Source organism: Seriola lalandi, unplaced genomic scaffold (assembly GCF_002814215.2).
Source record: "Seriola lalandi dorsalis isolate HSWRI2012SDOR001 ecotype SW California unplaced genomic scaffold, Sedor1 jcf7180002052130, whole genome shotgun sequence".
NCBI lineage: Eukaryota > Metazoa > Chordata > Actinopteri > Carangiformes > Carangidae > Seriola > Seriola lalandi.
This window is the reverse complement of record NW_019522683.1, coordinates 1,251,698-1,265,204: the sequence shown is the minus strand read 5'-3', so window position 1 is coordinate 1,265,204 and position 13,507 is coordinate 1,251,698. Positions and strand designations below refer to the sequence as shown.

General features: G+C 40.6%; 2 protein-coding genes across 3 annotated transcripts in view; both read right to left on the bottom strand.

The window, feature by feature from the left end:
* clcc1 (chloride channel CLIC-like 1) overlaps positions 1–4,207 on the bottom strand; it is an 8,974-nt gene extending 4,767 nt beyond the window's left edge. For both annotated transcript variants that reach the window (XM_023400059.2, XM_023400060.2), the window contains exons 1-6: positions 3,866–4,207; positions 3,621–3,728; positions 2,214–2,324; positions 1,824–2,045; positions 1,345–1,485; positions 1,141–1,240 (exon numbers count right to left, since the gene is read on the bottom strand). In XM_023400059.2, the coding sequence (XP_023255827.1) occupies positions 1,141–1,240; positions 1,345–1,485; positions 1,824–2,045; positions 2,214–2,324; positions 3,621–3,728; positions 3,866–3,997 (814 nt within the window). In that variant the 5' untranslated portion in view covers positions 3,998–4,207. The remainder of the gene's footprint in view (positions 1–1,140; positions 1,241–1,344; positions 1,486–1,823; positions 2,046–2,213; positions 2,325–3,620; positions 3,729–3,865) is intronic.
* An 801-nt stretch (positions 4,208–5,008) lies between these two features.
* On the bottom strand, positions 5,009–13,161 carry ftsj3 (FtsJ RNA 2'-O-methyltransferase 3). The gene is made up of 21 exons (XM_023400091.2): positions 12,989–13,161; positions 12,788–12,893; positions 12,317–12,363; positions 11,815–11,894; positions 11,254–11,353; positions 10,741–10,935; positions 10,525–10,640; positions 10,207–10,311; positions 9,982–10,082; positions 9,737–9,823; positions 9,475–9,630; positions 8,972–9,107; positions 8,560–8,753; positions 8,059–8,173; positions 7,777–7,858; positions 7,439–7,577; positions 7,104–7,198; positions 6,724–6,826; positions 6,124–6,307; positions 5,829–5,923; positions 5,009–5,703 (listed from the first exon to the last, which is right to left on the bottom strand). The coding sequence occupies exons 1-21, from the start codon at positions 13,053–13,055 to the stop codon at positions 5,433–5,435; spliced, it is 2,574 nt and encodes an 857-aa protein (XP_023255859.1). The 5' UTR covers positions 13,056–13,161; the 3' UTR covers positions 5,009–5,432.
* Positions 13,162–13,507: the final 346 nt, after the last annotated feature.

Below are 13,507 nucleotides of genomic sequence, written 5' to 3'. Positions count from 1 at the left end.
GAATCGTGTGTCCCCCCCCCGGCCACCTGGCCACCACGTTTAAAAGTGATAGCTTGGCATCACAAATCACCTGTAAATTTATAGAGTGGTAGTTTTTACGATTGATGAATGCGTAATCATTTATGGATGGTGCCTTCAGACGCACATGAGTGCAATCAATTGCTCCAACCAAATTTGGAAACCCAGCAATCTGGAGATCCCTGCGGTCTCTGAAAACGCGCTCACATCTGACACGCGCGTATTCCTCCAAAACGAGTAAATCTGCCATCGTTATGGTTTGATAACTGTCAAAGCATCTGTTTAAATAAGGGAATGAGTAAACATCTGACCAACCACAGTGCAACAATGATTATATCACCAGATGCTTTTAATTGTTGTTCCACTTGTGTCATACCCATCGGAAAAAACAAAAAACAATTACACAATTTTGCCATGAGTTAATTTGCAAACACACATTTCTGCTTGTATTTATTATTATTTCAAATATGCAATAATTAGATGTCATGTTAGGCTATTTAGGCTATTATATTTTTTTATTGTAGAAAAAAGTGGTATCAGTAAAAAACGTGGGCTTTTTTAAAATTCAAATTTTTTTTATCTTGTTTTATTCGTTTTAAGAATCCGTTTTGATCTGTTCTAAATATGTGACTGTTTATGCTAATGACAGCTGAGGTTTGTTTAATAATTATATTCAGACTCAGTCAGATTTTGCTGTGCTGCACCGCAAATCCAGACTCAGATTTGCGTACACGAGCTCAGACCTGACGTGAGATCTGATCGTAGCTCCTGCTCACGTCCAAATTGATAAATGCCGAAGCCTGCGTGGAAATGGTCGTACGCACGGTTTTCTGCCTTACGTTTGTTTGATAAATGAGGGCCACTGCCTCCAAACGAATACAGATACACACCAATATTGATACTTCAGGTTTAAAATCTGATAACAATATATCAGTGGATAGAGAATTTTTTCTAACATAAGCATGAAATGTACAAATCCCTTTAAAAAAAAACTGTAGCCATGAAACACACATTTTACAGATCTGAAGATCATTCAGCCTTTTTACAAAGCTGAGAATTTTGGAGATACGAGTTTTTCACAGAACACCAAGGACATGTATGTTCCACTTGTTATTGGCTTACCTTTCAGACTATCACTCCAGTCAATTTTCTTCACTCCAGTGCATTTTTCATATACACTGTCCATCTTTGCTATGTTGCTTTGGTGCTCAGCAAATTTAATCTGGACAAAAACAAATGTAATGGCATTACAAACATCGTATTAGTTTAAAAGAAAGTACTGGATAACAGCTCAAACAAGAGCAAGAGAACTGAAGAGCTATTCACCTTATAAAGGTAAAACCAGTTCCAGACAATACTGACGAAGAAACAGACAGCAAACAGTCTTCTGAACTGCACGAACCAGGAAACAGTCGACCACAGCTGAGTGCTGATGATGGCCATTATGACCAGAACACCCAGCCCCACCTGAAACACAAGCAGGGAGAACAGAGGGAAATTCTTCTTGCATGAGTACTGCGATGACTGACAGATAAAAGCAATCACATAAATCTGCTTTAATCTTTCATTACATGTAAGATCTTCTGTGTTTTCATCTTCAGACATTAACACTTTCTCTCTACATAAACAAGGTACTCAAGTTTGCAATACACTCTTAGTTTCACTTCAAACACAGGCAAAAAAAAGACAGAACTTAGACTCTGGTTCAATCTGAAACAGTGAGTCACTTTTTTCCATGGATAGCACGTGACCAAACTATCTCAAAGACTCATAAACAAGGACTTCAGATCAGTGAATGAGCTCACTTTTAACAGCGTGTCAATCTCCACGCCGAAAGTGTCTTCAAAACGCCACTTCCAGGCCTCATAGTCATGTGGTTTAAGATCCACCAGTATCTGACTGATGGCATTGTCCAGAGCCCCGGTTCTCCAGTTGTCTTCACCCTCCAGAAGTGTCTGAATCTCTGTTATGGATTGTTTGGACAATCTGATTTTGGCATCATAGAAGAGGTCTGAGGAGTCACTGGGCTGCGGAGAAAAAGGGACAAGTGTGTTCAAACGCCAGTGCCCTGTTTTCTACTATTTGGTGCCAACAACACCTGGGTTCTTCATTATTGAAGCAGAATTATAAAATTATATAACATCTAAATAAAAACATAGTACAATTATGTAATACAAAATAAAATGACCACTAACCAAACCAAGTCTTTTTATTTCCTTCAACAGCCTGCTAAGGAATCTCTTGAACACTGGATTGCACGTAGGCTGCTGTGACATGTGTGTGATCTTCTTCTTTTGTTCCTCAATCTGGAAAAAAAAGCAAAGCACAATGTTTGTGATGCTTGACTGATTGAGGGAAGGCAGTTTTTTTTTTTTTTTTGCTCATTTGTCATATAGGGATTCAGTTGTCTCCTGCAACATTGATTCACTCCTGGGATAGCAGCACATACATTCAGTGACCAGCAACAGTTGTTTAATTTTGAACTGGTTCTATGATTTTTATTGTTTTCCTAATCTTTGCCAGTTGCTCTCATGCGTTGAAATGCGTCTGTAATGTTTTAACAGAAAAGTCTGGGGTAACTGTCTGTAGCAGAATCACTGGTATGCATCAGCAAGACCCATCAGTTCTATATGATAAAAGATGTCAAAGAAATCAGAGTAAATTCAGCTTCCTACCCTGACATATAGAGTTTGAGATCCTGCTTTTGGTTCCCTTTTTAAAATCGCAATAGCCAAAACCATCAGATATGGAAACTCTGTCACACCCTCTGCTAAATAAATGAGGGTATAAACTCAGTCAAGATCTAAATTCCAAAACATTACACATTATTACACATAATTGAATTTATCAGTAAATAGTTTTATGTTGCGTCTCTCTTGCACTCAGGGTGTCTTCAGTGATCATCAAATTAAATTAATGACCTTGCCAATACCACATAGAGTGACATTTAATATCAATTTCACAATCATACTGGAAGAATGGAAAACCAGTACGGATGATATGGCTTAGAATATTTTATCATTATATCACATTTTCATCACGTCACAGCATTATATAACAATAATCCCTAATTATATAATGAATTAAATGAATGCAACCTTGGACTGCCAGTATCCACAGTGTTGTGATATAACCAGACGTACTGAATTGCTGTAAGTGGTTTCCTCAGCGGAACACCTAGCCAAACATCCTGTCTATTGTTTGAGCATATTGGAGACTAGCAAACGTACAATACTAGATATAGTCAAAATTCAAGTAATGGTGCTTTTGAATCTGAACCTTTTGAGTGTATTTAAAAACAGGTGTAAAAACTGGAAATGGACATTGAAAGAGGATAGATGTTTGAATGTTTATAATATTATATTTGCATGTTACAACATCTGGGCAGTAGTGTAGAAAAGACACATCAGTTTGTTGTTATAATAATCTGGGCAGGCCAAAACCACAAAGGAAAAAAGTTACTTACTAGCACTACCACTGTCTGTATTATAATTCTTATACATATGTTACATGCTGTATTGTTTTTTCTCTCTTGTTTGAATATTTGGACAAGTGTGTTATATGTGGGTTATCTAGTGACAAAATAAAGCCAAACCACCAACCTGTTTCTGTAGATCCACTACCTGACTGCTGCACGTCTCTAACTTGGCCTGGCTGGAGTCCTGAGTGTATTCTCTTCTTTTGGTTGCCACATTGTCATAGGTAGCTGGCTGCGGGTCACACACGCGCACACACGCGCACACACACACACACACACACACACACACAAATGATATCAGAATGGCTTCAGAGTATTCAGAGTAATAACAATGTTGACAAATGTAAGTACAGTCAGTGTAGACCTCACCTCAGTGGGCTTCCTCATCGTTTTGGTGCTTGAATCGTAGTTGAGCATATCATAAGGGTCGACCCAGTCGTCGTTCACCTGCTGCCCCACGGCAGCCAGTGACAAGCAGCACACCAGGACACTGAGGAACATCCTGGCAGAGAGGCACGTACTTCCCCAAACGAACCGTCTTGCTTTTTAGCTAACTAGCCCCGTGGGTGCAAGCGAAACAAGTTCAAGAGGTTAACAGTGAATGTGTGAATAAGTTGTGTTGTAACATAAATGTCTGCTCTAACTATATAAAACAACTCGACTACAAGCTACTACAAGGTACCGGCAAACAAGAAATGCTTTCCGGGACAACACTTTGACAAAACGGAAGTTAAGTATTTCGCAAAGGAGCATGGGAAATGTAGTTAGTTACGGGTACAAAAAGGTACAAAAGGATTGCATGTTCTTCTCTATGTTCTTCTAATGAATTTCCAGCAGATGTATGTGGTTGAAGTAATTTAAGACTTTTTAACTGTTGGGTTGTTTGATCTATGTATCATCAAAATAAATTTGTGTTTTTTATGTGAAATCTTAATCTACAAACAAAACTTAATATAGCTTAACTTAATATCAGTTGTAAAATAAATATGGTAAAATTAGGAAAGGAATTAAAAATAGCAAAAAGAAAATACTCCAATAATATAGAAACACCTAAAAACTGTACTTGATTAAACAGTTCTACAGCTTGTGTTAAGTGTGCATGCCACATTAAGTCACAGCTGTCAAACAGTGAGATTTACTGGCAATGACTGATAATATCTGGATGCAGATTAAAAAACACAAAAGAGAACTATAAAGCTATGACTAAACTGACCCAAATGACAAGTGAACAAAATTCTGATCCCATTTCTGCATTCGAGATTCAGCCTAATGTGTGATATGTGATCAAGACTACAAAATATAGCCTCACAACTGCTATCATGACACTGAAACCTGGTCACCTGGTGTATACTTGATCACACACCTGGGAGAGTCGAGCTTCAAAGTCCAGTCTCTCTAATTAATATAAAGTAACCAGTGCAACTTGTGAATCTGTTGGTTTCATTAGAGTCATACTGAGCAATCCATATTATTACTTAAATGACATATGAATGACACTGAAATGACAACTCATTCCAACAAAACATGTTTATTGCAAATATGTTGATTTAATATTTACAAACTCTGTTGAACATATTTATTGTTATTGTGTTAAACATGTTTAACAGTTCAGCTCTTCGATGAAACAGCTCCATTCAAGGAGCTCAAGGCAAATAATGTACATCTTCAGAAAGATGTAACCAGAACACCAGCACTGTAATACCTCTAGATCATAGCTCTAGTGTCCAGGGGTTTAAGGAACCTCAGCGAAGGTTGCTAAAAAGAGGGCATCCATGTCAATGACCAAAGTTCACTGTGTCCATGATACAGGAGCCCAAAGTGTGAGACCCATCTCAGCTCACAAAGCTCCATAAATGCTTACCTGCACACATGAGTCCAGGCAATGTTTAATCGTTAGATAGAAAGGCATGACTGCAAGAATGTTGTGGGTTCAAATTTATTTTCCTTTTCGCCCTTTACCACCCTTCATTCCTCCTTTGCCACCCTTTGACGGCCTTCCTTTGCCTTTGCCACCTTTTCCTTTGCCTCCTTTAGCATGTTGGTCTTTCCTCTGCATTCCCCGCATGTCTTTCTTCATGCGACTGTCCACCACTTTGAAGACTCCCTTGACACCAGGTGGCCGTCTCACCTTCTTGCCAGCTCCCTTTTTGCTCACAACGTATGTTACTTCTCTCTTCTCCTTTCCAACCCCTGCTTTCTTGTAGATACTGAAAGAATGACGCAAACACAAAAGACAAAATGACTGGATATTATTATTCCTAAAATTCTAATATTGCACAATAATGATTTCCTTTTGAGGTGCGGCTCCAACTCTACAGGTGTGACGTCATACCTCTTTAGCTGAGCCATCTTCTCCCTTTCAGAGATGTCCACTGTATTGACAACTGCCTCCGCTTTCTTCTTAGCCTGCTCCATCTTTTTCAGCATCTAGAAAAGTAACAGAGAAGTTGATAGATTAAGTTTATTAAACTAAAAAGTTTTGAATATTTTTGTGCAACACCATATAGATCCAGTAGCTGTAATATTTTCAATAATAATCCAGTTTTATCATCTTTTGGTGTCTTCAACATCTTTTTAATCATCTGTCATCAACAGTTGCACCGTTGTGTTTTTTTTCCTCGACTTACCCTCCTCTTCTTCCTGGCCTTGGCCTCAGCAACTCGTTTGATAGGTCGGGAATCGATCTCCTTCCATTTCTGTTTGTACTCCTCCACCATCTCTTTGGTGACTGGCACTGGCTTCTTCCGGTGTTTGCGTTCATCGTCCAGGAACCACTCAGGAACCTCCCACGCCTCGTCAGAGTTTGCAAACCTGCAGGAGCATACAAGAGGTTTGTTGCACAGGTACATACGATACTGTGTTAGGGTTGTGCTGATGGACGATGATCTTGGTCATCAGAGCGATCGCGGATAGCTCATGTCTTTCCCAATGTCAAGGCGATATTTTGCTTGTTTTCCCATTGATGTATTAACTCAGGGTAAAAAAACATTTTGTATGATTGACTCATAATAAACTCACAATGCCACATTTTTGAGAACAATAGAGACCTATGGCACACACGAATAAGATACAACACAGCAGAAATACTTTCATCAGTTCATTGTTGGGAAAGAAAAATACAGAGATCACCAACATCACACTTTGCTTAAGCTTTGTGAGACAATGTGAATCAGTTGGAAGGTAGACACACTTTGAACCACAACACACACACACACACACACACGCACCTATGAAAGGAGCTGTCCACCAGGTCCCTGGCTCTCTTCTTAGACGTAGCGATCTGACAGCCGAGGGCCAGGCCTTCTGCATCTAGGATCCTGGCTTTCTTACCTGAGGAGAGCAAAACATACACACATCCACAAAGTTACACATAACTGAAAAAAGCTGAAGCAGTCTCACAGGTTCACTCTCGATTTTCTCACTCATGTAACCCAGCTCACATATGCAAATGTGTAAATTTGCTTTATAAAAAAAAAGCTTCTTACTCTGACTGTGTTTTAAAGATTTGGTTTTATCAGCAGTAAGAGGATGACCACCTGACTGTGGGATGTCATGAATGGGCCAGCCAAATATCTGAAATCTACAATAAGCATCTCCCGTTACTCACTGGTGCTTTCTACAGGAACAACCTGGAAGTCGTCAGCATCGGCTTCTCCCGACGTCCCACCAGCCCCCCTGGCCTGCTTCATCCTGGTGATCTCCCTGGAAAAAGGAAAGTTGAGCAAAGTTTTGTGTGATTTATTTGTATATTGTTTTAGCACTGAGCATTGTTTATGGGAATTATTTGAACAACAAAGGGATATACAACAGTGAGTTTGAACAACATGGAAATTAAGCTCATTCATTTTAAATCAATTTTCCTACCATACATTATACACTGCTTGAACACACACAAAAAAAAAAAAAAAACAGAATAGACAGCCACAGTAAATGAGGTTTTACTTCTCATCGTCGCTGCTGTCATCTGAGTCACTGTCACTCTCCTCCACAGCTCCCTGTGAAGGTCCTGCCTTTTCCTCCTCTGGCTGAGCAGTTTCTGCCACTCCCTCCTCTTCCTCAGCTTTCCTCTTTTTGGCTTTTCCTATAAAATAAAAAAAAAATTAAAAAAAGGGTTATTATGTCAGCCCCAGATTTAGGAGAGCTGCTATCCTTGTAAAATTGACGCAGTTTGTTTTACACTATCATTTTGTGTCGTAGCTTTAATGAATTGTGGACATATAATTTAGAAAAAAAAAAAGACTTAATGAACGTGTGAATGAGGAGAAAGCAGAGGTGGTTACCTGTCTGTTTGCTCTGGAGCCACTCTGTCTGCTGGAGCTCGCTCTCTGCGTCTCCTTCCAGGTCGATCTCAGAGAAGATGCCCTGCAGAGCAAAAGGGCGCCGGGATCACAGGTTAGAGATCACACAGAAATCAACTCATTTGCAGGTGAAAGCCATGAGTGTGATCAGCAATGATGCGAAGGAAGAAGCAGGTGACCAATCATAGCGTAGCATCAAACTGTCAACGGCAAAAGAGCGGCCGAGCTGTACATGTTGCATTGTGGGAGCGCACACAGACAGACCTTGCTGAACCACAGGCTGGTCTCTCGTTCTTTCTTCTCGTCCTTTCCCTCCAGCTCCACCAGCAAACCACTCTCCTGCCCTTCATCCTCCTCCTCTTCCTCGGCGAACTGTACTCTGGGAAATACATACACAAAATAAGCAGATAATCACAAACTAAACTAGAGAATGATTCCTGGTTGTGGGTGAGTAGGACATTGTTTCCAGAAATTGTCAGGAGCAGGAATCCAAAAAGAGCACTGATCTTTTTTTCATGAAGTATTGACTTATATGGTACAAAATAAAATGAAAAACAAAATGTTTAAACAGGTTGCACCAGTTTAGTTGGTTTATATTTAATCCTTAATTCAAGGGCTGAAATTAATACAGTCAGAGCACAATGAAAACAGATGAGTACGAACAGCACTCATGACTTCAGAGTAACAATTCTGGGGTTCAGGTCGCAGGTGTCAGTAAAATCAAGTAAAAGGCAGGACCGTTTCTGTCTCTCAACAGCTACTTACTTCTTCTTTGGCGCTTTCTTCTCCAGCGCTTTCTGTCTGTGCTCCACCTCTTCCATGTCCTCTTCATCTAAATCAGAGGCCAGGGACATTTTATCTGCATCGTCGTCCTCTTCCTCAGACAGGTGAAGGTCGTCTTCTTCATCTAACAGAGTGTCTGCTGCCTGCATGTCCCCCTTGGATATATCAGCAAGCGCCTGATGAAGAGAGGTTAACATGAGAGGAACATTCAGATGGCACTGATGAAAGATTCAGCTGCATCTCTGCGTAAACTGGAACAACGGTCAAGTTTAATAGCGGTTCAAAAAGTCCCCAGGAGTATTTACATCTGTATTTTGTTGAGTTCTGGCTGGGGACAAAAAAAGGGAAATAAAACTCTAATGGCAAGAGTGTAATAAAAACGGTGGTTCATTACCTTTTGCTTCTTGACGGTGGTGAGGGAAAACAAGGATGAGTCGTTGCCGTCAGCGATGGAGACGCCCGGCAGGTCCATCTTCAGCTCCACCCTCTCCCTCTGCTTCCTCCGCTCCTTCAGCAGCTTCCTCTTCTTCCTGTTTGAGCATGACAGTTATACAAAATCTGTTTTCCCAAGAAATGTTTTTTTTCACTAAATCCACATCGAGGGCAACGGTGTCACTTTTCCTATGGCTGTTAAATCAGCAGCAATAGTACCTCACTATCTGATCCATGGGGTCTGCTGCAACTTAGAACTGTTGATTAGAAACTGCAATGATCAATACGACTGTGCAGAAGCATCCAGACAAATTCGGCACAAAGTAGAAGAAAGGAGGAAAACTGAAATCTTTTTTGGATTTTAATAGGCACCTTAACCCATCAATTGAACAAGCAACACATTAGTTGCAGAAAATAGAGAAAAAATTAAAGTATTGAGTAAAAAGAAAAGAAAGTTTGCCATACCGTTTCAGGTCAGCCACCTCCTCAGCTTTCATCTCTGCCAGTTTCCTCTCCATTTCTTCCTCCTCGTCAGCGTCCATCTCCTCCTCCCCCTCTCCTTCTACTTTCTTCTTGTCTGGCTCTTCCTCTGAATTACTCCCATCTTCATCAGAACTTAAGCTATAAACAAAGCAGAGAGGATTTTTGATCTGCTGTGACACATCCTGGCAGAGACATAACAATTTTTCAGAAGCTTTTTGTAAATGTGCTGTGAAGAGTTGTTTACTTGATCTGCTGGTCAAGCTGTTTGGCCTCCTGCTTCAGTTTCCTGGCCAGGTATCTCCTCAGCTTGGACCTCCAGTTCAGCAGCAGGCTGCAGATGTGAGGATGGGGGGAAGGAAGAAAACACACAGACGTGCAAAGCTTGAGTTATTAATCATAGCATTCAATGTGCAATAAAAACAGCACAGAACATACTGTTGTTTTTCTAATGCACAAACCTCAGCAGTGACCCACATATAAAGGACTTACCGGAGTTCTTTACGGCCCAATACTTTGATGTCCCGGCAACACTCCTTTATCTCAAGACTGGTGGCTGAGTGAGACTCCAGGTCTGGGTTGTCGAAGGTGATCTGCGTGAAAAAGACAGAGTGAGATTACAGGCAATACAGGAAAGCTTTTCTTTAGTTCGATTTCACTAAATCAGGCGAGTCATCCTCCACTGCATACCTAGTGGAGGTAGTACAGATATCTCACCTCACTGGCTTTACCCAGGAAGTCCACTGCGTTGTCGGCTTTGAGAAAGGATGTCACTGTGAAACTGTGGTAGAGGGTCAAATCACCGTCTGTGTATCCCTCCGCCTGGACAGAAGAAGAGCTGATGGTCAGTAACAGATGGAATCTTGGAATCAAAAAGTAGAAAACTGTTTGCGGGGGAGAACCGTAACACCACATCAACACCATAGCAAATGGTGGGTAAACAGCCATTCAGGTAATAACAGATTATGGGGGAAAAAATTCAAATTAGTAACTAGTGTTCATCTAGTAATCCATCATCCCATGCGGTGTACATGCCTTTGGCTTCTTGACAGGAATCAGCTCCCTCACAGTTTTGGCCTGCACCTCCACTTCTTTGAACGCATGCTTGGGGTCAAAGAATTTACCGTCGATTTTATCCGGGGCAACAAAGCCTGGTGAGGAAATAAACAAATTAGCTTTAGATGCGATCTGCAGAAGTGACCAAAGAAAGAGGTTAAAATCCAGTCGAATGACTGCCAGACAGCCACTGACCCTGACAGATGACAAAGATCTCGGCGGACTCGTTCCTAGACGCTTGCGGCTTGGTGGCCTGCACCTTCTTGAAGAACTGCTGGAAGATCCAGAGGAGTGGCTGGTAGTCTTTGGAGCGGAAGACCTTTGTGACGAATGTGCCGCCTTTGGTCAAAAACTCACAGGCCAGTTTCAGTGCCATGAGGGTCAGATGAGCTGGTGGGGGAGAGGGGAACAGAAGGAGATTTTGGGGCCGTTAGGTTCCAAAACCATCCATCATGACAGCCGGGTGTGCCCTTCATAAACTACTCAGGGATCGAAACACAAGCAAACATGAGGAAATAATGGTAATTTCATTTTCCTTACAACGTGCAAATGTTGATGTACTTTTATCAATTTTTATCACCACCTTTTGGATAATCACAGTAAGTGCGTTTTTTTTAGCCTGTATTAGCTGGAAATAATAACTTTTGGAGACGTGCGATTGGAAATTTCAGTCTAATGTCCTGAAACTTTTGCTTTTACTGTACTTACCTTGTGAGAAGGCATCATGTTGCCAGTTGGCTCCCACATTTGGAGCTCCATCATTTAACACCACATCAACCTTCCAGGTCTGCAGCTCCTTTCGTAAAGCCTGTACATGGGACGGACGGTATGTCACTTAATAAATCCATGTTAAGAACTATTGTATAATATGTGATTTTAGAGACATCTGATCTTTGGAAAACTGTGCAGCTTTCAGGTGGAAAATACAAACCCTATTTGTACACTATCTTTTTCTATTTCTATTAAATTGATCACTCCTGACTGGGGCGGTCCACTAATTAGAAGGTCGGTAGTTCAATCCCCCGCTCCTCCAGGCGGTATGTCGAAGTATTCTTGGGCAACATACTGAACCCCACGTTGCCCCTGACGACTGTTCCATCAGTGTATGAGTGTGATGTACAAATGCGAGTCAGTAAGACTAGAAAAGCGCTATATAACTGCAAGTCCATTTACCGTCACTCTGTAAATATCATTGTATGTAGCACTGCAGCCAAGACACCAATGTGTTTTCCTTCAGTGATCATCTGACCTCTGCAGCAGCTCTCTCACCTGTCTGCATTTCTCAGTGGTGATGTCTTCTTGCAGCGTCACCACATTGGGGATGGGCTTGATGGGAACCAGGTCAACACCTGACAGGAGGAAACAATTTAATTACATTTGTATTCAATTTAAACATTCACTTGCATTATATCTGGGTCATTGTCATTGATTCTAACTGTGGTTTTTCCAAACAAATAAATGACACTAGAGCTAAAACTGTTATTACCATTATTATTGTATAAAACCGTTTATTAACATTTCAATCCACAGAAAATTGTCATAATTGACCATACAATTAATAAAGTCATTGACAGATTAATCAATGGACAAAATATCATTAATTGCAGCCCAAACTGAGACTGATATTTTTAATGGATAAAAAGGCAGAGATTACGGTAGATATGATGCTAAGATATGATGCTATTAATCAATTTAGAGCCATAAAAGCAGATGAGAACAATTATTAAGTTTAGAAAACAGAACCAAAACAAAGTGAGAACGCCGTACTCACCAATAATGAGACTTGAAATTGGCATAAACTTGGACGCTACCTGTAACCTGCGAGGAGAATTTGAATTATCAGTGTCTTTAGATGTACTCATATTCCACAACACAATCATTCATTTGTTTCATTAGACAGACCTACAAATACACACTGTTGGCAGTTTGTCAGGAACAGCTAGTTCTGAAATAAATCCTTCTTCATGACGGTTGTAATGTTCAGTTTGTGTTGAAACTGTTTTAGAGAGATCTATTATTTAGCCTGTACTCATTGATATAAAGTCAGTGGACAAAATAATAACTTAATGAAGCTGATCTTAGACAGTATTGAATGAACACACAACAAGCTGTTCGCCACGGACCAGGGTCCCCAAACTGTGTTTAATTGTTTTTTCCTCTACGGAACAATCACTGCTTCAAGCCCTTGACAAAGTTGTCCACTAATATAAAGCATCTGATCAGGTGTTGACAGGCAGCTCACCATCCACCCGGAGCAGCACATAAGTCGACCAGAGCTCTGGCTTTCTGCAGAAACGTAAATTTACGGTTGAGCTGGATGAGTTTGAAGGAGGAACGAGAGCGATAGCCTGAAAAAGACAAGACAGGGACACGCTAGTTAACTTGCAAGCCTGCTGAAGCTAATATCTAATGCTCGTTATCTTTTCTGAGAGTGGTACATTACCTGTTTCTTTAGCCAGGTGGTAGAATTTATCTTTTCGGGTCTTTCCGACTTTGAGTTTCTTCCCCATGTTTGTTGCTGAGGTTTTACAGTGGACTCTAACACAGAAATATCACACTTTTGTCGGGACTCACAGCACTCACACCATGTACATGAAAACAACACGTGTTTGTGCCCGAACACGGATGTTCCGGGTCACACTGCCACGATTTCTTCTTCTTCTTCCTCGTCTGGTTTGTTATCGTTCACAGGACGCTACCGCCACCTGCTGTCTGAAAGTCCAACCTGCATATACAGGACTAAACTTACAACATCGGTGGTAAGAAGTCGCTCACACATTTAATTAAATACTGTGCTGAAGTACAGACTTTCTACTTATACAAACCAAACCTGAATTCATAAAATATGCTTCATTGCTGTAATTCAAACTAGAGCTGCAACAATTAGTGGACCAAAAACAAATTAATCATAATAATTTCCTTCATAGAGTTATAGTCATTTTTCAAGCAAAAATTAATTCCA

What these genes read in the sequence shown, in the direction of transcription:
- ftsj3 (XM_023400091.2), bottom strand. Translation starts at nt 13,055, where the DNA reads ATGGGGAAGAAACTCAAAGTCGGAAAGACCCGAAAAGATAAATTCTAC. An exon ending in TCCTGGGTAAAGCCAGTGAG is followed by an intron (nt 10,083 to 10,206) that starts GTGAGATATCTG and finishes TTTTTCACGCAG; the next exon opens with ATCACCTTCGACAACCCAGA. An exon ending in GCTCCAGAGCAAACAGACAG is followed by an intron (nt 7,578 to 7,776) that starts GTAACCACCTCT and finishes TTTATTTTATAG; the next exon opens with GAAAAGCCAAAAAGAGGAAA.